Raw genomic sequence first — 22,517 nt, 5'->3', positions numbered from 1 at the left:
GGGAAAGGAGCACCACAGACCTCGCCAAAATGCTAATTCTGTGGAAAACAGCATTGTGAAGCATCATATATTCCAATAATTCTTTCTGAAACCTGCATCATATTTCTCTTGAGTCACGTTGATGTGTGCCCCTTTCTGTAATTAATTTTTAGTTGTTTTTATTTCTCCTTCACACTCGTTCTCACTTCCCATGTGCAATCACTGTAATGCACCTTTCGAGGCTGACCTCACATCTCCAGGAAGAAAACTCAGAGTTCAGTTGGCATTAACTTATTATATCCCTCCCACCTTCTACTGCTTATCATTATTGTAGCAATTGCTTTCTCTGGGTGCAGGCATCTGTTCAGCACTGCTAAAAGATAGCTAACTTGGCAACTGATTAACTCTTTCGCTTCTAAGCTACCACTTTGGATTCATTAAATAAAAGGCACAAACAAGAACCGTAGGCTCAAAACAGACCTCAAAAACTCAGTTTGTTAGTGCAGATAGTTCTTCAATTCTTAGTTCTTCTTTCTTTTGACCACAAATATTTAATTATCTGTTACAGAGGAGGTTGGTGCAATCTCAGAGCCATGTTGCAGGCAGAAATTCTTTTTGCTCATCATTGGTAAGAAAAGTACAACGGCTTACAAGAGAGATGATGCTGTGTTGCTTGAATGATCTACCTAGAGGCATAGGGAGAAGAGTGTTTGTAGTCTTCAGTGTCTTGGGGCTATAACTGAGAAGGAACAACAAAAGGTTCTTCAAGAATGCAATGCTAAGGGTACCAGTTTGGCAGCCCTTTGGGTTTAATATGTTTATTGAAGATTAATGAGAACGATGCAGGGCACAGATAGTATTTGTCCCCATCATGTTGATACATAACTTACCTACGTGAGCTACCAAGAGCCCTTCTGACCTGTGCACAGATGGATGCAGGTATGCTGGACTTCTGGACAAGATGAGGTGGAAAACCAGCCCTTCTTGCTTATGAACAGTATCCAGTGCCAATGGGATTGATTAATTGGTGATTCCAGCCTCCTCCAGGAACTAACTTAAAAGATGGCAGCAGTTTCTCTTGGTTATAGGTTGCTTCTGTTGTTTATTTCTGGGTTTTGAGTGGTCTTAAACTTCTTAAATGTAAATGCATTGGTAACTTACAATGATGGGGTTTGGTGTGATCACAGAATCATTAAGGTTGGAAAAGATCTCTAAGCTCATCTAGTCCAAGTATCCACCTACCACCAGTATTTCCCAACTATGTATGTTTGTGTCACATCTCCGCTTTTCTTGAACACCTCCAGGGATGGTCACCCCACCATGTCCCTGGGCAGCCTGTGTCAGCGCCCAACCACTCTTTTGGGTAAGTTTTTCCCGTTATCCAAACTGAACATCCTCTGGTGTAACTTGAGGCTACTCCCTCTCATCCTGTCACTAGTTATACGGGAGAAGAGGCCGACAATATGATGTTTAAAGCCACAGAGACTGAAGGTAGCAAAGAGTAAGTGAAGTATCTTGCTAAGTCGTAAGTCCCCATGCTCCGGACACGTTTGACGTCCCGTCGGTATCCGAATGGCATTTACTGGGTTCTGGCCTGGTCATTTGAGAGGAACCATCTTCCCTATTGCAATACGACGTCTCCAGCCAACAGGAGCCCCGAGCCGCGCCGCGCTCCCCACACGCGTGCTCGCAAGGGGCGGGCCGCTGCCGCCCGGGGCGGTGCCAGCGCGAGGCATGCGGCGTCCGCCTCTGCGCTGCAGGAGCGGCGCGGCTGTGGGGCCATGAGCCTGTGGGCGCCGAGCTTCTGCCCGCCTCCTCCTCCTTCTTCTCCTCCTCCTCGCCCGGCTGCCGCGGCGGGCCCAGACGGGCCCTTTGTTCCTTAGGGCAGCGACTCCCCACCCCGCTGGCCGACCGCTGTCGGCGCGACCGTTGTGCGCCGCGTGGCGTTGCGCGAGTCGGCAGCGGCGGGAGGAGGAGGAGGAGCAGCGGCCGCCGCGCAGGATGCGATGGGGAACTGCTGGGCGCAGGGCTGCTGCGGGCTGCTCCTCCGCAGGGAAGCGGGCCGGCTTCAGCGAGGCGGAGGGTAAGCAAGCAGCGCGGCTGCCCCTCAGCCCTCCCCGGGGCGGGGAGGTATTGGGCCCGCCCGGCTCCGCCCTCCTCCTCCGCGGCGGGAGCGCGGCTCGCCGGGGCCAGCCCGGGCAGGGCGAGGCGGGCGGCCCCGGCGGTACCCGCTGGGCTGGGCTGGGCTGGGTGCGGGGTTATCTGCCCCAGGGCGCTCCCCCATAGGGAAAAGCATAGACTGGGTTCCGGGACGCAGCTGCCGAAATGAGCGCCTTGCGGGAAAAGGGAGCAGGCGACGTCTTCGGGAGGATGACCTTGTGTTCCGTGAGCCCTGCTGTGGCCCTGGGCTGGCACGGGAGACGGCGGCACGGCAATGCAGATAAACTTTCCGATTTTGTGTCGGTGCGGAGCCTATGCTTTGTTTTCCAACCAGTGATTCGCAGGAAGGCCGCGTGCACACCCGGAAGGCTGCGCGCCCTGCCCGCCGCTCCCGCTCCTTCCTGCCGGTGTTCGGTAGTTCGGTGTCGCCTGCTTTTGGCCGATGAGGATGAACTCAAGTACTGCGAGGTCTTGCCGACCTGAGCGCCTTACACGTATCAGGCTGGAGGCCTGTAATTTCTGCCCGGCTCCGCGGGCTGATCAGCTTGTTCCGAAGGCCTCCTGGGAATCATTTCCCGAGGAATAGGGGTGAGAGAGGGGCTGGGCACTGGAGGATACCTGCTTGGCTTCTTGGTGCTCCCACTGAGAACGTGCAGATAGGTAAAGTGCTGTACCGTGTCACTGAAGTATCCATTTATTGTGCCGGAGTCTGAGAAAAACATAGCATAGGATCTTGCCTCACCCGTGGTTTTTGCTGGCTCTCTGATTATAGCTGTTCTGACATTCAGGGTTAGTGGTAGCAAGTCTTCTGCAAAGTGTTCTCATGCTTTGAACTGATGGTTTTGATTTTGAGGCTTGATGGATTTGTGTTGGTTTTCTTTGTGTTTGTTTCTCCTGCCCAGCTGCTGTTAACTGACCCTTTGGCACTGGATAGGAGGCAAAGTCCACAAAGGCACAATATTATCTTGGCCATAATAGCAATTCCTGGATATACCTTTCTCTTTTATCTTTCCCTGTGCTCTAAAATGATTATTACTTTTTTTTTCTTTTTCCTCTTACATTCTTTTATTTCATGCTCATTTGCAACACTTTGATTTTTTATTTGTGTGTGTGTGTGTTTTGTTTTGGTTTTTGAATGTTCATTGGTGCTTGCGGTGTCACCTCCTCCGGTGTTTAGTTTGGGCTCATGTCTGATTGAATTTATTAAGATCATTACACAGAATTGTTTTAGGGACTTGTTAGCTTCCTGTTGTGCTCAAACTTCTCATATGCACCAGTTGGTTTTCTGCATACTCATACTGAGGTTACCAGCTTTCTTGACAGTGCGTTTTGATGTCTTCCGCATAGTTATCAGTTTGCTGCCAGCTTGGTTTTCATAGTGGCTGGGAGGAATGTCAGTGTTCAGTGTTATGAGAAATGCCATTCTCTTAAGCTGGGGGTTGGATTGAGGAGATCTTTGAGGGTGTGTTCCTACAAACAAGAAGGTTGTTTGCTATGATGGCTTAGCTATTCTGATGTGCACATATTCCTTTTCTTTGTCTGAGGTCAGACTGTTCTTACCAGTGAAGTAAATATTACTGTCTGCTGTTGTAATGTTAAATGTATATTCCTTCAGGTCATGCCTGTAGTGAGAGGTTTTAGGAATAGTTGGAAAAATGGAATTGTAGTACAGAAAACAGACTTTTCTAGGTGGTGAAGTGAGCAACCTGTTTGGATTTCCTTTTGAATCCTGGAACTGGACTATTGTATACAGGAATAAGCTTACAAGAAAACAATCTGTGCTACCTCTTGTAGACAGGTGGCATATGTCTCAATAGACCTTTGTTTTCTGGATGTGCTGGCAGTACAGTATCGTATAGTATATAGTACAGAATAGTATCAGAGTGTTAAGCAGCCCAGGTATTTCCCATAAGTGTACGGTGGGAGGGACAGGGTATTAGACTAAAAATAAAACTGTAAAATGTGTGTTATGCATTTTTCTACGTTTGAAAGAGACAGACTTCTGCAGATCCAAATTCTGCTACCAAAATCTGCAGATCTGACTTCTTCTGGGGCAGCATGATGTAGCTTAACAAGTTAATGGTGATTATTGTAGTCAGATTTTTTTCTCCTCCAGAAATAGAACTTCATCATTCTTAGGCTCTAAGAAGTAAATTCTGAATTAAGCAGTAAACTATACAGTTTTTAGCAGGTGTTTTCAAGGCCTGCAAGATTCTAATTTGTGTTTGAATACTTGGGGATTTGTGTGATTTGTTGCAATGATTCTAGAGTTCACATTGTACACATATAGAAAGAAATGATATCTGAAGATCTTCAGTATAATACAGTTCACCTTTCTGTAAAAACAGAAACTTTCAATTGGAGACTTTTGTTTTGTTTTGGCATTAGGGAGTGTCCTTAGGCTTCTTCTGAAATAGTTTTACTTGAAGTATCTGCAGCCATAATTAGAAAGTAGGTCACTGCTGTTTTATCACTGTGCTCGACCGTAAGGGTTCTTAAAACTGTAAGGCTAAAAAGAATAAACAACCTAGAGACAGCATATGTTGTTTTTTTTCTTTTTCATTAGGATAGGGAGATATTATACAGCAAAATGTAGCAAAATCAAAACAATCCATTTTATCCAAAGTGTGGAGGGGATAAAAAAATCCAAACTCATGCTGCATTTTTAATGCACAAAATGTTAATGTTTAATAAAAATATTTTCTCATGCATTCAAAAATAAATAAATAAATAAAAAAGTAAAGGTGAACAAGGCCCGTAGATGTTAAGTGGATTAAAGTTGTTTTCTTCAATTTGTTTAGAACTTGAAGGTTGATTTAACAGTCTTTATAGGTCCAGTGGCCTACTGGCTGCCTGCTTGCAGCCACCAAACCTATGTGTTTCTCAAGTCTGTTTTAGAAAATAAGAGTTTAAATGAGAATAATAAAAGCTGTAGGCTTTTTAGTATTACTGTTTTATTTCAGTTGAAGCTGGTATGCATGGGGATGAAGTTAGTGTTTTCCATTTCTGTCTTCCATGACCTCAATCTCCGGTAGGTGCTCTGAGATTTCAGGGCCCAGACTCTTGTACACAACTAGGTCTTAGGTTATCGAGCCCTATTCAGCAAGGAATATATAGCAGGAAATGTAGATCATCCTTGAAATGTTACTACCATTGATACATTTGTAATTATGCATAGCAGGCTTGCACTGCGTTGTTTGATTTCCATTGGTTTACTGTTACATTCTTGGATCTAATCGGACTGCAGCTGGTCTGTTTGAAAAGTTGATCTTTTTTTATTAGCTTCTGTTGTTGTAAACTGGAACTGTGTTTTTGTTAAAGAATACAAGTTCCTAAAACAATTTTGTGTAATGGTCTTAGTAAATTCAATTCTTAATGTCATTGAATACTGCACGCTAAAATGTTTCACCTAAGGTAATTTCACTGTTATATCTTAAGTGCTCATAACACACGTCCGAGCTATAAAGAAGTTTCAGTGTATGAATTAAAATGCCCATTTTATCTCCTGATTTCATAGCAACAAGTCAACTGAAAGTGATTCTTTAGTGCCAGCTGTGCTTTGTGAGGTTACAGTTGTGTGTGCAAGGAAAGATTGACCAGGAGTCTGCACTGAAAAGGGCAGCCCAGGTTGTTGTGAGGTGTGTCCTGACTGATTTCCAAATGAAAATACAATGGGGATGAAATGTTACGATTAAAATAATCCAGGCTTTGGCTGGTATATTGCTTTTAGTAAAGTGGAAGTATGTGTTCATTGCAAGTACAGAACAATCTGTCATACAAGTATAGAAATGCTTGGGGCCCTGGATTTACTCCTGGTATTGATGAGCACTTGTAACTGGGAACTTTTCTTTTAAAAAGGTTAGGTGAAGTTGATGTTTTACTGAATCACCAGTGTGAATGTACTTTTGAGTGACAGCCAAACCTCTTTCCTTGGATAAAATTTATTCAGATAACTCCATACTGTATTGGTGTTGTCCTTTTTAGAAAGGACAACATTAAGATCATAAAGAATTAAGGAGGAGATTAATCCCCATATAAAATTACAGATTCCAGATAGCTATTTTTCTAGCTGAGGAGTATTGTCTTTACCCCAGAGAGGTGTTTTTTTTTTCTCAGGGGTTCTTAGTTATTCTTTTGATAATTTATAATGCTTCTTTGAATATGAGGGAAGAAGGTCAACCTTCTAGCTGTGTCAAGCTGTCAAAATGGGATGTATTATTTGACGCTGACATCATACGATTATGCTAGTAAAGAATTAAACTCCATGATGAGCAGTGGAGATATGGAAATTGTCTAGAGTAATGTTTTTCAAGAGAAGTGTATTAAAGAATGTGCCTAACGCTTGTTGATGGCAAGTTCAGCATGCTGATAAGTGGTGCCTCCCATTTGAGGGTGTTCGTGTTTTCTCCAGTTCTGTACAAGGTGTACTTCTGTCTCTATACTCTGGTAGCAATGGAGAGCACAGCTTAATAAGTAAACATAATTATATGAAGTTTATATATTTGTTTCATACTGAAAGTGTTTGAAAAGCTATTTAAAATTGTGTGGCATTTTCTTTTTACTGTGGTTGAAAAGAAGACTATTCTGTAGAGTAACACTAGACTTATTTTTCTAGGTCAAAGTACTTTAGAACATGTTCAACAGGAGAGCACTTCACTATAGAGGTGAGCATTTATACTTAAATCAGGTCAGATTCTGTTTTGTTTTGGGTTGATTTTGGAAGGTAGTTGTCTAATTCTTGTTTTGTGATGTTGTGGGTTTTTTGTTTGTTTTATTTTTCTGGAGTAAATAACTGGAAAGAGCTTAATTTTAGTGATACCTTTGATGCTTCTTGCAGTTCAGGTACACTGAAACATTCCACGTTATTCCAGACTGAACTGATGCTACACTGGATGGCAAGGTTGTGGTTCTTATGATACTTGGGAACATTAACACATAATCACACTTATTACTCTATTGTTTTTTAAGAGTCATCTGTTATCATCTGACATGAATTAACTCCAGTCACCTGATAGCCAGCGCTGGATAGTTCTAAAGTCTATTTCTTCCTTCATCACTTCTATGCTGGGATGCTATGCTGTTTTTGTTTTGTTTTTTTTTCCTGCTGGTGTTTGTGTGGAGTATTTTATTCTTGACTGCAGAATCACAAATCTGGTTCTTAACAACAACAACAAAAAAAGCTGAAACATAGATTTACAGTTAGATGCATATCAGCCCTTTCTTTTTGCACTAAAAAGATCATTTACAGCCACTGAATATCTCCCCTTTTCATAAAAGACAGTGTGAAGTTTATTTGTATAATTTGAGATTGTTAGAATAAGCTGGTTTACTTTTCAGGCCATAAGAAATACTTGGAAAAGTTCTAAACCTTTCTGAGATTCCCATTACTGAGAATACTAGTAATTAATCACTGCTTTGGTTTTGAGCTGTGTAAAGTGGAGGAGATCCATTTTTAGCACACAGCTTCCAGTTGTGTGAGAGCATTCCTGCATCAGCAGTATGATATGGGAAAGAAGGTTCTGTCCCTTCCTCAGGTTCTTAAACATATCCTACTTGTAGCAATTAGTCAGCAATTAGAACAGCCAGGAGTCTTACTGACATCCACATTTGATGTATTGATCTCATGTATGATTACTATCCTGAAAACTGTAGGAAGATTTTCCATTTGCTTTGTTTTGTGTGATAGTTCAACTTCAAGCCACTTTGAGTGCTGCATATGTTCTAGATTGCTTGGGGACTTCTTGGCTTCCTATCATAAAGCATTGCATTGCTTTTTTGGCCTTAAGTTTCTTGTGTGAAAAGCTGGGGCATGTGTTTTGTTTGCTTTTAGAATCCTGTGTAGAAAATAACCCCGTGTTTTCTGTAAATTAAATACAACTTCATGTACTTTATTTTTAATTTTTTAATTTTTTTTTTAAGAATCACAGTTGCCATGCAAGGGGGAAGTTAGTTCTGTACCTCTCACATTTTGTGTTTGTTAAACTGAATGTGTGCTTTGGTCTCTCTAATAGCCATACTAAGATAGAAGCTTGCAATAATTCTTCAAAAAGAAAATCCTTTTACAAAAAGCATTACAATTGCAGTATTATCACTGGAGCATTATTTTCACAAGGCTCATTAAATATGTGATTACATGTACTTCAAGTGTTCACTTACTTATTATCCTGGATTGTAAAGATTGTTTATGTTTTCTCTGCAGTTTGAGAACCTTGTGGAAAGTGATGAGGTAGGTGCATGGATCATAATGTGATGTGTGTCAGTACAATACACTCGCTTGAAATGATTGCAAAGCATCTGTCTCCTACTTGATGCTGCGTTGGTCTGCTCAGCCTGAAATTGCTGGAGTTATTTACTTAAGAGTGTTGCTTGCTCTGGGAATATCTAATGCTTTCTGAGAAATAGAAAACTGTAATAGGAAAAATCTGGCTGGGGGAATGTGGGAGGTAGCACTTTGTAAGTGTACAAATATTAGCAGGACAAAAACTAAAGAAAAAGCAAAAAAATCTTGAAAAAGAATTTGTTCCTGTTATAGGCCTTGTATGTGAACACTGTCTTGTGAACACTGTCTGAGTCTTAAATGGGCACAAATTGCTTTGCTGAGGGGCATTTTGGTAGCACTGAGATGTGACAGAACTGACTGAAGGATATGTAAAACCATAGAAGTTGGCCTTAAAACTGTAGTTTTAATGTAGGTTGATAACGGTGGGGAGAATGTATTTTCAGTACTTTGACTTGTATTTGGAAACATGATAACTAATAGTTTGATTCCTGATATACTGAAGTACGCTACTGGAATGTTTATTTCTGGTTGGAAGCACTTCTTATTTGTTTTACTTAGTCATCTATTTTGGTTGATTGCAAAGCAAATTATTTTAAAATTCCGAATTAAAGTAGTACATAAGGGGGTGTATTTTTCGTCCAGGTGTAAGAACTGACATATAGGGAGAAACTGATTTCATATCATGTGTCTTCTGTTCTCTTACACGTGATTGACTAATGGGATTTTCAAAAATTGAGGCAGCTTTTTTTTTTTTCCACTTCTCACAGGGGGAAAGCCCAGGAAGCAGTCACAGGTAAGTTGCTAAGACTCCAGGACCTCTCTCTCTCTACTCTCCTATTAAACTTTAAACAATTTTGTGGGGCTTTCCATGAAACCCTTTTTTTTTTCTTTGTAATTGGATATGCAGACAGAATATGTTAAACCTTAATGCTTAACCATGTTAAAACATTTGAAATGATGGCAAATATGTGAAGACAGAACATTGTGGGGTGTCTTTATTCTTGTTCCTCAGATCTGCCCTTTAAGTTACATGCCGTAACTTCCGTTAATTTTAGTTGAATGTGTTAGTATTTATGCAAGCTGTAGAAACTTATAGGTCTGCTGTACAGGAAATGTGTGAAAACATTGAACTGTTTCAGTTGCATAATTCTAGATGTTTTGTATTTCTTATGTTTGATAGTTCTCAGTGTAATTTGCTGTCAGGTGTCCCAGAAAAACGGTGTAGCAAACCTTACAACTACTATAATGCTGGTTTGTTATATACGTAAAAGTAGGCAACAAGTGGAAAAGGAACAAATCAGAATTAGGCAACCTGAATAAATGAGGGGAAAAAAAAAGGCAAGATTTACACAGCAGTGAAATTTTAACCACTTGATTCCAGTAATTCTGTTAGCAGATGTTTTGAGATTATACTTGTAGAGATAGAAAAAATGCTTTCTAAGTTGGGGACACCGTTGTTTCCTCTAAACTGGAACTTTGGAACTCTGCTCGGGAGGAACAGGCCTAATACACAGCTTGTTGAATTTGGATTAAAGGGACTGTCAAAAAAGGCTGTATGGATATGTTTAAATTACTTTTGCAACTTAGGGTTATCATGAGTAAACAATAATTAGTCTTTTTGTGTTTCTGTCTTGCTTTTAGACCTTTGACTGAGGAAGAAATTGCTGATTTGAAAGACAGGCATTATGACTCCATTGCTGAAAAGCAGAGAGCTGTTGATGTGAAACTTCAGTCAGAGGTAAGCGGTTAAAAGAACTGGGATGATGTGGGTGTCTTGTTGTTTTCTTGTTTGGGTTGCTTGCTTGTGTTGTTATCTTTTTGTTTTTAGGTAGTTAAAATCAACCATGAGCACGAGATTTCATTCATGTGAATGAAACAGTTGATTTTTGTATATCGCTTCTCGTTTTTTCAGTCAGTGCCAAGGAGTTCACTCTGCACCTAAGTTTGCATCACAAATTTTCTTCGTAATAACTTCAGAGCCAAATGGACAGCTGGCTCAAAAGAAAAGACTGTTCACATTTAACAGATCTTATGAGCTGAGATCTGTTAAATGTGAACATCCTTTAATCTGTATGAAAGGTAAAATGGGGAGTATATTTGATTTAGTTTTTCTTGTGCTCAGTTTTTTCTAAAGCTTTTCTTAAGGAAAGGACAATTTGTCAGTTTTACTTGAGTGTTTTGAAGCATTTAATGGAATATAATGTAGAATACAACATAGAAGTGGAGAATGATTTTTAAAAAAAGTAGTAATTAAATCTGCAGCCGGAGTTCTACATCTTTCACTGGACAGTTCATAATAGGATGCAGCCACACATTCACAGCGATTCACAAGTAATGATGTTTATTCAGTAAGATACTGTTTAGTTATCTGAATTTCTTGGGGTGTTTGTGGGCGGGAAGCTGTTAGATTTAGTTAATGGGGAAAAATGTTTTAACTTATAGTCAAATTTATTTTATCTTTGTTTTCTAGTACCTCTTCTTTTGATTTATTGAACTTATGATTTTATTCATAGGAAGATAGATAGGTTCTGCTTTTGTTAACCATTACTATTTTGTTCATATACAGTTAGCCTTACAAGAGGAGAAGTTAAGAATAGAAGAGGAGGCTTTATATGCTGCACAACGTGAAGCAGCCAGGGCAGCAAAGCAGAAAAAGCTCTTGGAGGTGAGGGGAAAAGGACCCCAATATATATCAGAGCTTCTCTTCTGTTTTTATGTGTGCAGATTTTCCTCATATCCTTTACATCACAGGAAATGTAATGACAAAATTGTTCCAGCTTGTAAATTCCAGTAGAGAAAGTATGATTTGAATCTGACTGGGAAAGATGAAAATCATTAGAATTGTTTGAAACAGCTTATTATTCTGAATATAGATGTTTTTTTAAATCTAGAATTGGCTTAACAGACTTCTTAACATTATATAGAAGTTACTGATCTTTAATGTGATCTGAAACAGTTTTCTAACTAAAAATCTTGAAGTTAAGCACTAATTATGACATCATTTAGGTTTAAGAAATGAACTTATACATTTATTTGCACTAAATTGTTCCCTGTCTCTGTGGCTTATGCTAACCATTAGTGTTCAAGTCATCTGAATTCACTGTTGACCCTGCTTTGAGCAGGAGGTTGGGTTTGGATGACCTTCTGAGGTCCCTTCCACCCTGAATTGTTTATGGTTTTGTGATTTGTATGTGTAGTAGCCAAACTCCAGTAACAAGTACTTAGCAGTGGTATTTATTTAATGTATCAGTGCCTGCCTTTAGATGTCTGTCTGGTAACTGGAGCTTGGTCAAGCAAAACAAAAGCTACGTCTAGATTTCCTGCATTTCAGAAAGCAGTTACTGTTTTGTGTCCTGATAGCATTTATTAATGATTGTTTTCATATTCCAGTTCAAAAACATGTATCAGTACACTTAATATTTTCTGCATCTTAAAATACGTATTAAAGGAGGTGTTCTCACAGAGACTTCATGTTGCCAGAAATGTGTATGTTTAACAGAACCTTTTTCAAAGCTTTCAGTATCTGTCTACATACAATGCTTCTGACTGAAGTTGTAGCATGTTCAAGGCAACTGCTGCTAGACATGTGATATTTGTTCAATCAGAAGTGAATTTGTAAGTGTTCAGAATTATAGTAATGGAAAAAGTCTGAAATCTGTAGAAGGTAAAGGCAAGATGTTTAAATCCAGTGTTTTGTCTATATTCCAAAGTGAATAGATTGAAAGTTACTATTTGAAGACTGATAGCGATGACTCAGTTTTCATCTAATATTTATATTACTAAATATAGCTCAGATCTCATTTTACATTTCTCTTTCTATCCTCTTGCCATTTAGGGTGGGTGGCTAATTCTTTCTGACGCTTTCCCTGTCCCTGTCTCATTTGTTTTTTTTTGTTCCTTCTATATAAAGTCAGGAAAAGTGACCTCTTTTGTGCTTGAGCCTTTAGTTCATCTTTGTAGATATTCTGTGTGAAAAATACTGCTTTACTCATCTCAGTATTTTTCACAGGCACCTCTTTTAGACAGAACCTGTGACAGAATGCATTTATGGAGATTTTTGTTCTTGTGAAATTAGTGCCATTTATTCCCTTCAAAAATAAAACCCATCCAAAATCCTGAAACATTTCTAAGGTAGTGGGGTTTTATATATATATATATAAATGAACTATGTGTGTGTGTATATATGTGTATGTGTGTGTGTGTATATATATATATATATATAATGAACTAAACTTAAACCTTTCTTTATCAGCTAGGAGTCATTTTTTTAATATATAATTGATGTCTTTGTTATTCATTGTCTAATAAATCAGAAAAAAAAATTCTTTTCAAAGAAAAGATGGCTTTGCTTTAAGTCTAATATTGCTTACTGATATTTCCCTGAATGTCAGGGTACTTTACAGCAGTGAATTTTAATATATGTGTGTGTTGATCCTGTATACTTGTATGTGACCCATCAAAATGGACAGATAATCTAAGTTACGTATTACATAGTTATATGCAACAACAGACTTTTAAAATTCATATATCAGTAATAGTTTTCTCTTTTTTATATACCAACTATGTTGGTGCCAAACTCATGGCCTTTTCTCCCTGTTCACTTAAATCTTCTGATCTTTAACCACCAATGTTAAATTCCTATTTCTTCTGCACTTCCCATTTCCTTACTGGTTTCAACCTGATTATTTTGATACTTACTTTAACACATGTGATAGAAGGTACCAACAAACAAAGCCATCGTCATCTTGGGATTGAAAATCATAGCTGTTCAAATATTTTGCAGGACTGTTAATCCACCTGAGAGTAACTGTTGGATGAAGTTTAAATCAAGTTTTTTTAATTGTCAACTTTACTTACACTCTGCTTTTCTTTGCAGGGGCAGATCCATTAAGGCTGAGAATAGGGTTTTTTTTTCAGAAAACATTGTAGCTAGTTAAGTCATATTTGTCTATGAAACTAGCTTGTTTTATTTTGTTTTGTTTTATTTTGTTTGTTATTGTTGTTGTTTTGATCCTAGGTTTTGCCATAGTCCATGTGAGTAATACTGTAATACTACTTGCTGATTTTCCTTTTGTTCCTTAGTTGTGGTCCACAGTTTTCATGATTATTTTTTCCAGGCAGGGGAATAAAAAAAAACTTGAGACAAAGTTATGTTCTTAAAATTCCAGAACTTAAGAAGCACTAGAACCCTACTTCTGTGGCATCTATTCTTCCTCTTACAATTACAAAATGAATGTGTTTATCAACTTGTATCTTGCATTTTTTCATTCTGTTTCCACCTAGTGATACCATGAAAGCTCAAAGACTCTAATATTACTTCTGGCCAAGCAAGGCAGTAAATCTGTAACTAAAATAAATGAAGCTTTTTGTGCTGATCCACGCAACTGAAGGAGAGAGCAGTATTGTTTTGTACAGGAGTAAAAACTCCTATAGGAAGACTTTTTAAATGGTTGGCTCATTTTTGCACAAAGCAAAATGAAAAGTAATCCAATTGTTAGTTATGCGTTGAAAATACCTAAAGAAGAGAGCACGGTACAGAAGAGACAAATGTAATCATCAGTCAAGTAGTGTTTGCATGTTTCGAGGTAAACTGATGGTTATTGATCATTGGTCATCAAAATAGAGAGGTACCTTTTATAAATGGAGAGATTTCTGAAGTTAAAAAAACAAAAAACTACTTGCATGTAATAGACTCTCAGTATCTTAATATTTGATCATTGTTTGAATGAAAGTCAGTCTTTCCTTTGGCTGTACTTGGACTGCTCCAAGAGCCAGGACAATCACCCTGTAGTGCTGCAGTTAAGGGAATGAGTTTTGAGTACATTTGAGAGACTGCATTCAGCATTTTCAACAATTTACTTCTTTCAATAGCAGCGTAGACAGCAGAGGATAACACAGAGAACACATGCTGTTAATAATGGAGACTATCAAAGGTAAGATATGAAGTGTTAGTAATAGCTGAACTGTGTTTTTACTCTAACGTATCTCTATCTTACAGAAGTTTTTCAAGACTTGTAAACTACATTAAGTCAGAATTCTTTTCACTTATTGCAGTTTTGTTCACACCAAGTACTTACTGAATTCAAACAGGTTCCTGTTAATCTGTGAACACTGAGGGTAGATTGCATTTGCTGTAAGTGTCACTGTAGTTACTAGACTGACTCATAAGAAATCAAACCTACTCTCAGCTAACGTCTACCTATCTATATATTGTATATCACAGGATCACAGCAATTTTTATATATATACATATGCATGCATATTTATGCACCTGTATATAAAATGCTTTTTTATATAACAAAAATATTTAGTTGTCAAATGCTTTATTAAGAACTGTTTGAAATGCCCTGTGAAAGTAGAAATTAATGTGATGGGAAATTGAATGGCTTATATATTCTGCTTATTTCTTGAATGTTGTTCCTTTAATTCTCCTCACAAGTTACAATGACATCTACTGTCAAAGGATGCTTGAATTTAGTAAAAGCTCTAAAAGCAAACTTTTTTTTTAATGGAAGAGAAGGAGGAATAGAAGGGATTTTGATTAGATACAGAGAATACAGTAAGAAAAGGAGCTGTGAAAAATGAGTTTTATTGGGTGAGTTGGAGCTAGTCACGTTTTGGAAATGATGTGCTGGTGTTAGAGCATTTGAATACATTAAAGTAAAAATAAGAAATTACAGAAGAATTATCCATAATGACAGAATGAGAGGGGGAAGGTTGTTTTTTTGACATAATTCGTGTTTAGCTGAAATTACAACTAAGAATTGAACAGAAGCTCAGGCTCAGGATGTGATCAAATGGAATGGAAAGCCATTCCATGATCATTTTGTAAAGATTTTAGTTAAGGATTTATGTGCTTTGTAGCTTAGAAGGGACCGTGAATAGTTTCTTTACACATTTTAAATGGGAGGTTGTTGTGTTTTAACATCTCTTTTATGGTGTTGTTAGAGGTTTATAAAACTAAAAATAAAACATACTCTGTTCTTACAGCTCTGTGACAGAGGAAGATTTTGATTCTTTCTTAAGAAATACGAAATTCCAGTATGAAGCTTTTCGAAGTAGCAGTAAGTCTTCCTTTTATAATGTATGTCTTTAAATGTTAAGTAACTCTGAGGAGCACAGACGTGATACTTTTTTTCCCCACATAGTTTATATATGTATTATTTTTGGAGAGAGAGGGGAAAAAAATAGAAAGCGAATTCTTTTCCTCTTTAATCTGTAGTGGTTTAAGGCCTCAAAAAATATAGGAAATGCAGTTTGAGCTACAGCCATTCCAGTTCTCATGTCCCTGCAAGTTCTGCAGGGACATGCTCTGTGCATGGGTTCTACATTACTAAGGCTTTACAACCACATGCATGGAGGCAACATCCATGCTGTGAGCTTCTTGTAAAACCCGAGTGATTTAAGGATGCAAATGTTTATGCACAGGATTTTTTTAAATTGTTTATTAGTGAAATAATTAGGTTAACTATTAGGTTAATAATAATTAAAGGTTAACTTCTTTTTCCAATTAAGTTTAACAGGATTTGGCTGCCTATATTTAAAAATCCCACTAGTAGTTTATGGGAGAATAAATTTATAAGCTGTTATATTCAGAAATCTAATGATGGTATGTGATAGTCACTAAGAAGTAAGTCTTTCTACAAAATCAACCTACAACTATCTGAATTCTTCCATAATTCAAATTGGACAGTGTGACTAAGTGTCATCCCATAATATCTTAGTGCTGTTGAGTGTTACTAAGCGACTCTTATGTACTCTTGGAAGTGATGGTTGAAACTCTTTTTTGAATGGGATTTAAAGGCCACAGTGTAGAATGGGAACTTTATTTGAAAAGTTGTTTTCCATGTTAAATCTCAAATTCAAGTGTTTATGGATAAATTTTTTTTTACGCAGGACTTTCATCTGATGCTACAGTGCTGACACCAAACACAGAGAGCAGCTGTGACTTAATGACCAAAACAAAATCAACAAGTGGAAATGATGACAGCACTTCATTAGATTTAGAGTGGGAAGATGAAGAAGGTAAATCTCATTTTTGAAAGGGAAGATGATTTAAAAGCTTACTTCTAATGACATTTCTCTCAATGTGTAATGATTAAACCCTACATAATTTTTAGTTAGAGAACTGCTTTTTTTATAGATGTGGTTGTCTGTCTAATAATGACTTATCTGAATCTTTTAGTCAATCTATCTTCTGTTAAATGGAACTGTAGGTTAAGCCCTTACCAAAACTAACTGTGAAGAAATGCTGCCCTCTTGTGAGCCAGTAGCAACAGAAACAGTTTGTTCTATATAGTTTTTTAACTATAGAAATTGATCAAGCATATTTCATTCAGGAAAGCATTGTGATAGGATTTTTTTCTTATGGTTGATTTGTGTTTGTTTTTTTAAAGATCACTTTTATGGTAACCTCTATGGTTCTACTGGAAACTTTCTTGGATCTGGATTCCATATGAGTATCCCAACTATCCTCATTGCTGCTGTTGTAGATCTTTCCTATTCTTTATAGGGAATATGCAAAAGCCCTTGTCTTTCTTTCAAAGTTATTCAAGATTTTGGGACAGTGCCTTTTGAAAAGTTCACTACAAATAAGCTAGGATTTGATTTAAGAATTCATAACTTTTTTTTATTGACAGTGTGTATAATTCAAATGTTTGGCACTATCAAGAGCACTAAAATGTCAAAACAGGCTTTTGAACTAGAAAGATTTAACTTTCTCCAATTATCACAGAAATGCACAACCTATTTTTTTTAGTGTGGTCAGAGGAACTGAAGTTAGAACAGTATCATGTATGTTGGTGTATACTGGATTTTACATTAAGAGGTACCAGCAGGTAGCACCAGCAGGCTTGCACTTTGACCAGTTAGTGACTTAGCCACAAGTATTCAATCTATTCTTGCACTTCTTAAAAGCTGAGAAGTGCCAAAAACTGCCAAAGTGCAGAAATATTGCATTTTTTTTCTAATTTCTACCAGCTTGTGTGCTACAAAGGGGAAGCATTATTAAGAGTTATTCATTGTGACAATTGTGCATCTCTTCCCATTCCCCTTAAATCTTGAGCAGAAGAGACATTAAGATAATCCATGTAACACGACTTGTTTTAGTGATTGCAAAGTAAGTGTGATCATTTGAAAGAAGTACTAGTCAATACCGCAGAGACTTTGAGTAGCCTTAACAAATTCTTTGTGGACTTGATCTAGCTGTAAGTGTATTAAAACCATCTCTCTGAATGGGGCCGACTGCTTGTTTATGACGAGCAATTTAGTTACTCTACTGTCTACTGGAAAAATCTACTGTAGGGACTGTACCACTCTGACAAGTGTCTTTGTGGCTGGGTTGAGTGACCTGAGGTACTACTTCATGGATTAGTCGTGCATTTCAAGTGTTAGCAGGGGCTACAGTAAAGGGTTGTACAGGGACTTCTCAGATAGTTGAGAGGAACCAGTATTTTGAAAGGGGTTTTCCTTTTAACTAGGAAAACTAAGAACAGGAAATAAATGATGTCATTCAGCTCTAAAGTTGCCAAATTAGGAGGATTCTTAGAGGAAAAGTATAGGTCCTGAACTAGGTGTGATTATGTTCTACTAAGGGTACAATGATTGTCTGCTTCTAATGGTAGTACTGATACAGGATTGTGAGTTGGAGCTGTTTGAGCACAGAGGCATAGTTTTTGACCTACAGTGTTATAGGACTACAAAGAATTTACACAGAAAGATGAAGGGTGTAAGGAAAATAAGGCAATAGGAACTGTCGTGGATTAAATATGGTTTTATTTTGGTAGGATAATTTTGCTTTTATTCTTTGACATCTTGTACAGCTAAAAGGTGAGGAACTTGTATTACTAATGAAGGACAAATTTACCTCCTAAACGTTTTTTTTAATTCCTGTGGTTTCCCCTCGCTCCCAAAACTTGTTCCATTTGCAACAAGTGAAACTTTATAATTAATTCATCAGCTGGCTACTCCAAATTTGAATGGTGAATTTATTTTGGAGTGTAAGAGAAATCCAGTGTCACATGGTATATAGTCTCTTCACCCTCCTCTCTAGTGACAGAGGATGATTTTGATACACCACAAAAGTCTGTAAGCACTGACAAAATAAATAGCAGCTCTGATGCACAATTTCCTGACCAATGTTTTGTTGTATTTTGTGTGAAATTAAGCATACCTTTCCAGTAAAAATGTATTCAAAATCTGTTTTTTAGCTTCTGTTTGAAATGTGATACTTCATCTGTTTGTTGATGAATTCTAAGAGTATTACAGGATTTCCCAGGTATATAGGTTTTCTGAAAATGGCACAGTTCCAGAGTCTTATTACTTTTATGTGCTCATAATGGAGTGCAGTAGGTTTCATATAGGAAGAAATGAATACTGTTTCTGAATTGTTTCACAGTATTTTCTGGCTTCCTCTGAAGTTTAGAAGCCAAGCTGGCTACAATGTGAAGAGCCACACCTTGGAGGGGAATGCGAAAAACTAAAAAAGCCCTGTGATACTTAGGAATGAATACCAGAGTCTGAATCTCTATGTGATTCTTGTTTCTTCTTGTAAGAGAAACATAAGGATACTTGCCTCAGTTTTGTCCTCATAAACATGTCTTAAATTGCAGGCATGAACAGAATGATTCCAATGAGAGAACGCTCGAAAACAGAAGAAGACATACTCCGGGCAGCACTGAGATTTAATAGCAAGAAGACAGGAAGTCATCCAGCTTCAGCCTCCGATGATTCCAATGGATTAGAGTGGGAGAATGACTTTGTTAGTGCTGAAATGGATGATAATGGCAATTCAGAATATGCTGGATTTGTAAATCCTGTGTTAGATTTGTCTACATCAGATGTAAGGACATCTGATTCTGATCTACAGGACAGGTAGTGAAACTGTGGCCCTTGTTTATGACCAAGTGTTTAAAAGTGAAATAGAATGTACAAAAACATATTGCTCTTTTATAACACTGTTCCCTTTTTCTTATAAATTGTTCAGCAAGGAATGGGAAAGACTTGCTATCTGAATTAATTCAGAATTAAGTGCAATTTTATCATCTACCTTTTAAACTTTTGTGAAAACTGGGATGATTCTATTGTGTATATGTCTGGATATCTGGATTTAATATAAAATTATCTGCACTAATTTAAGCTTCATAGCTTGGCATATCTATATTTTAACTAGCTTTTTTTCTGGATGATGTTTCTACTGATTTTTTTTTTTTTAAAGCTCATAATTGGCCTGAGACTTACCTGAGAAAGTCTTATATAATTTGTCTAATACTTGAATATAGAAAAATATTTTTAACAAACTGTCCTTATTTCCATTATGTGCTCTTTGATGTGGTGTTTAGCAATTTGGAGGGTGTAATTAGCCAGTTTTTAAAAAAAAATTCACATGGTGAATTGCAGTTTTCTGAGCCTGTCTTATATTCTTTCTAGCTTTGTGTGTTCCATTCACCATTTCCTTTACTTTTTTTAAATTATTATTATTTTATACTAAGCATACAACTAACTTCAATAAACATGGTATGAATCATCAGGTTAGGTAAAATATTGTCCTGTATAACAATGCCAGGCATAGTCAGTGTGTGCCTAGACAGGGGGGAAGTGTGCAACAATTATTTGTTTTAAACTGGAATAACCCATTATCTGCTGGGTAGCTGGACCAAAGTTTTGATTTCCACTCCCTTGTCACCCCATTCTCTTAAAGGTCAACATCAGCTACTACATGGTTCTTAAAACTCTTAAGTTCTGGATGACTTGTAATAGCCTAATGTGAACAATAGTGGGAAAGCAACATTCTCTGAGTGAACTGGGAGACCAAATTTCTCTACAAAATAGCATAGTTAAGTGCTCTAGCTTTCCTGTGCCTCTAAACTAAATGGCTAATACTGATAACACGGGCTGAAGTTTCAGCAGATGTTCAGTTATTGCAGATCTAGTGCATTGTGTGGCCTTGCCCTTGTTTTTAATATAATTTATTCTTTAAGGGTTGGGGGGGACGGACACAAGCAATCCTTACTGATGAGAACATGCAAAACAATTGTAAATCTCAAGCTTTTCCCAGTGTTTCAGTAAAGCCACTCTATTTTACTGTTACTTTGTCTAGCTGTCTGGTTTCTTTCCCCCTGAAGAAAAGAGAGTGGTGTCTAACTTCACCATTGTGCAATAAAAGCAGCATCCTGTTACATAGGAAAAGCTACATCACTGGGACAACTGAATTTGCTGGTATGAGTTGCAGAACTGTTTTAGGTTATCTGAGCCTGTGTGTGATGTTAGGATTGCTACAACGTGGTCCTCTTCTTGACAACTTAAAAAATCCTGCACACTTGGACTAAATATGTACATATCAACACTAGGATAAAAATCTTTTGTTGATAGCATTCCATTTCTTAATTTAAACTGTAGCTATGTTGTTGAAAATATTTTAATGTAATTATCTGCATTTGCAATGCCTGTAATATGCTTTAAAAATTTGTACACATCAAATGTATATTTTTGGTTTGGCATAGGCTACTACTGTATAACTTCTGATGTTTATTCATGTAATATATTCTTACTGTAATGAAGGCAACTTTCTCACCATGTAAATAACACTTTTTTTAACCTGCTGAAACTGTAACTTATCCTTTCCTGATTAGTGAATGTGAGATTGACTCGTCCTGACTATGCTTCAATGAAGTAAGCTGCATTCCTGCTTGTAGAATGAGCAGGCACATAGTAAAGAAAGAAGTCATATCTCCAACTGAAGGTCTGTACTGTGATGTGTGTGTTCTGTAGACATGGTTACTAGCATTCTGCTTTTCAGAGTTAAGTGAGTCAGAGTGACTTCAAAAATTACACTCAATGTTTATGGAAATGTAAGAAGTGGAAAGATGATGTATACAGCTTACATGAAATAACAGTACTGTAAAATACATATCTCTGTACAAACTTAAAACTTATTAAAATTTTCAGTCAATCTTACATATAAGTGTTTTCTGTTGTTCTTTTTGTGGCCACTATCTCATTGATTGAAAATGAATTGTTACCCAAAATTTTCTCTGCATCATGAAGGATTCTGTTTCACATTTAAAATTATTATGCATCAAGTAACTTAAGGTTTTAACAAAGCTGTGTCTTGAGCTACTGAATTCTGTACCCTCCTGTCTTTGGGACCTGCTGCTATGGAAAGGAAGCTCTAACAAGTCACAACAATAGAGGATCTAAGGAGTGTGGAGCCCTACTGTTAAAAAGAAGCAACTCTGCAGTGCCGTGCTTCAAAGTAAGGATATGCTTGTATAATGTGAACAACATCCCTGTTCTCTGTGTCTGTCCTAGCTAGTAATATCATTTGAGCTGACTTGCTGCCTGTGTCTGTATAGGGGCAATAGTGTATTTTTTAATTGGAAATGATTTACTACTAAGGAAAAATTTTATTAAGTTGTTCATCTTAAGTATATTTTATATAAGTTAAATAAGTATATATTTTTTAAAGTTGTGCTGTTATCAAATGTGAAATCTGTGTGATTGTCCCTGCAGTATTAGATTAAGTGTAGTGTGTCAGAGCAGTCTTCTGGTATTCTGTAATCGTGAACACTGTTAGCAGTACTAAGTGGGGAAAAAGAAATATGAAAAATAAATGAAAAAAAGAAAATAACAACCCTGTATTAATGCATATACTATTTCTGCCACTTATGTTAGTAATATGTGATTAATGGAAGCTTCTGAATTCCCACTGAATACCTGGGAGACATAAAATGAGTGTCTTCAGGATATCACCTGAATTCTGTGGAGGGGGAGTTGTATTATTTCTGCATGTCTTCAGCTGACAGCTTTATGTAGCCTCCTAGGTACTTTGCCAGCTTGCTTTGATATCATATTGGGGGTGTCTACCTTTCCTGCATTTCTCTTTTGCCTGAACTTGAACAGTGGACTTCAGCGTAGAGCTGAAAAATAGTAAGAAGTAAACATCGTGCTGTTGCTTATTTGTTTTGAATCCCCTTAATCCGAACTGTTCTGTCCAAAGCTCTTTCCATAAACTCATGTATGAACAGTAAATTTCATTCAAGTCAGTGGGATAAAATTGTCACTTGTGCAGTCACTTTTAAGATTCAGTCTTATTGCCTTA

The 22,517-nt window shown here is 37.5% G+C and overlaps 1 protein-coding gene across 3 annotated transcripts; it reads left to right on the top strand.

Moving 5' to 3' along the window:
- Positions 1-1,952: 1,952 nt before the first annotated feature.
- Positions 1,953-21,906, top strand: AP1AR (adaptor related protein complex 1 associated regulatory protein). 3 transcript variants are annotated; one of them, XM_065736884.1, is made up of 10 exons: positions 1,953-2,062; positions 6,755-6,803; positions 8,339-8,365; positions 9,187-9,212; positions 10,061-10,157; positions 10,986-11,084; positions 14,294-14,352; positions 15,410-15,483; positions 16,316-16,444; positions 19,030-21,906. In XM_065736884.1, exons 1-10 carry the CDS (start codon positions 1,986-1,988, stop codon positions 19,293-19,295), a joined length of 903 nt encoding a protein of 300 aa, XP_065592956.1. In that variant the 5' UTR covers positions 1,953-1,985; the 3' UTR covers positions 19,296-21,906. The 3 variants fall into 3 exon arrangements, with proteins under 3 accessions (XP_065592956.1, XP_065592954.1, XP_065592953.1); XM_065736882.1 differs by having other exon boundaries at positions 14,291-14,352; XM_065736881.1 differs by lacking the exons at positions 1,953-2,062; positions 6,755-6,803 and adding an exon at positions 2,289-2,442 and having other exon boundaries at positions 14,291-14,352.
- Positions 21,907-22,517: the final 611 nt, after the last annotated feature.

The sequence above is a fragment of the Cyrtonyx montezumae genome, unplaced genomic scaffold, assembly GCF_038088225.1.
Source record: "Cyrtonyx montezumae isolate F1298 unplaced genomic scaffold, pur_monq_1.0 scaffold_2, whole genome shotgun sequence".
NCBI classification, from domain to species: Eukaryota; Metazoa; Chordata; class Aves; order Galliformes; family Odontophoridae; genus Cyrtonyx; species Cyrtonyx montezumae.
Note: the sequence above shows the minus strand (reverse complement) of the source record. Positions and strands in the feature narration are given on the sequence as shown.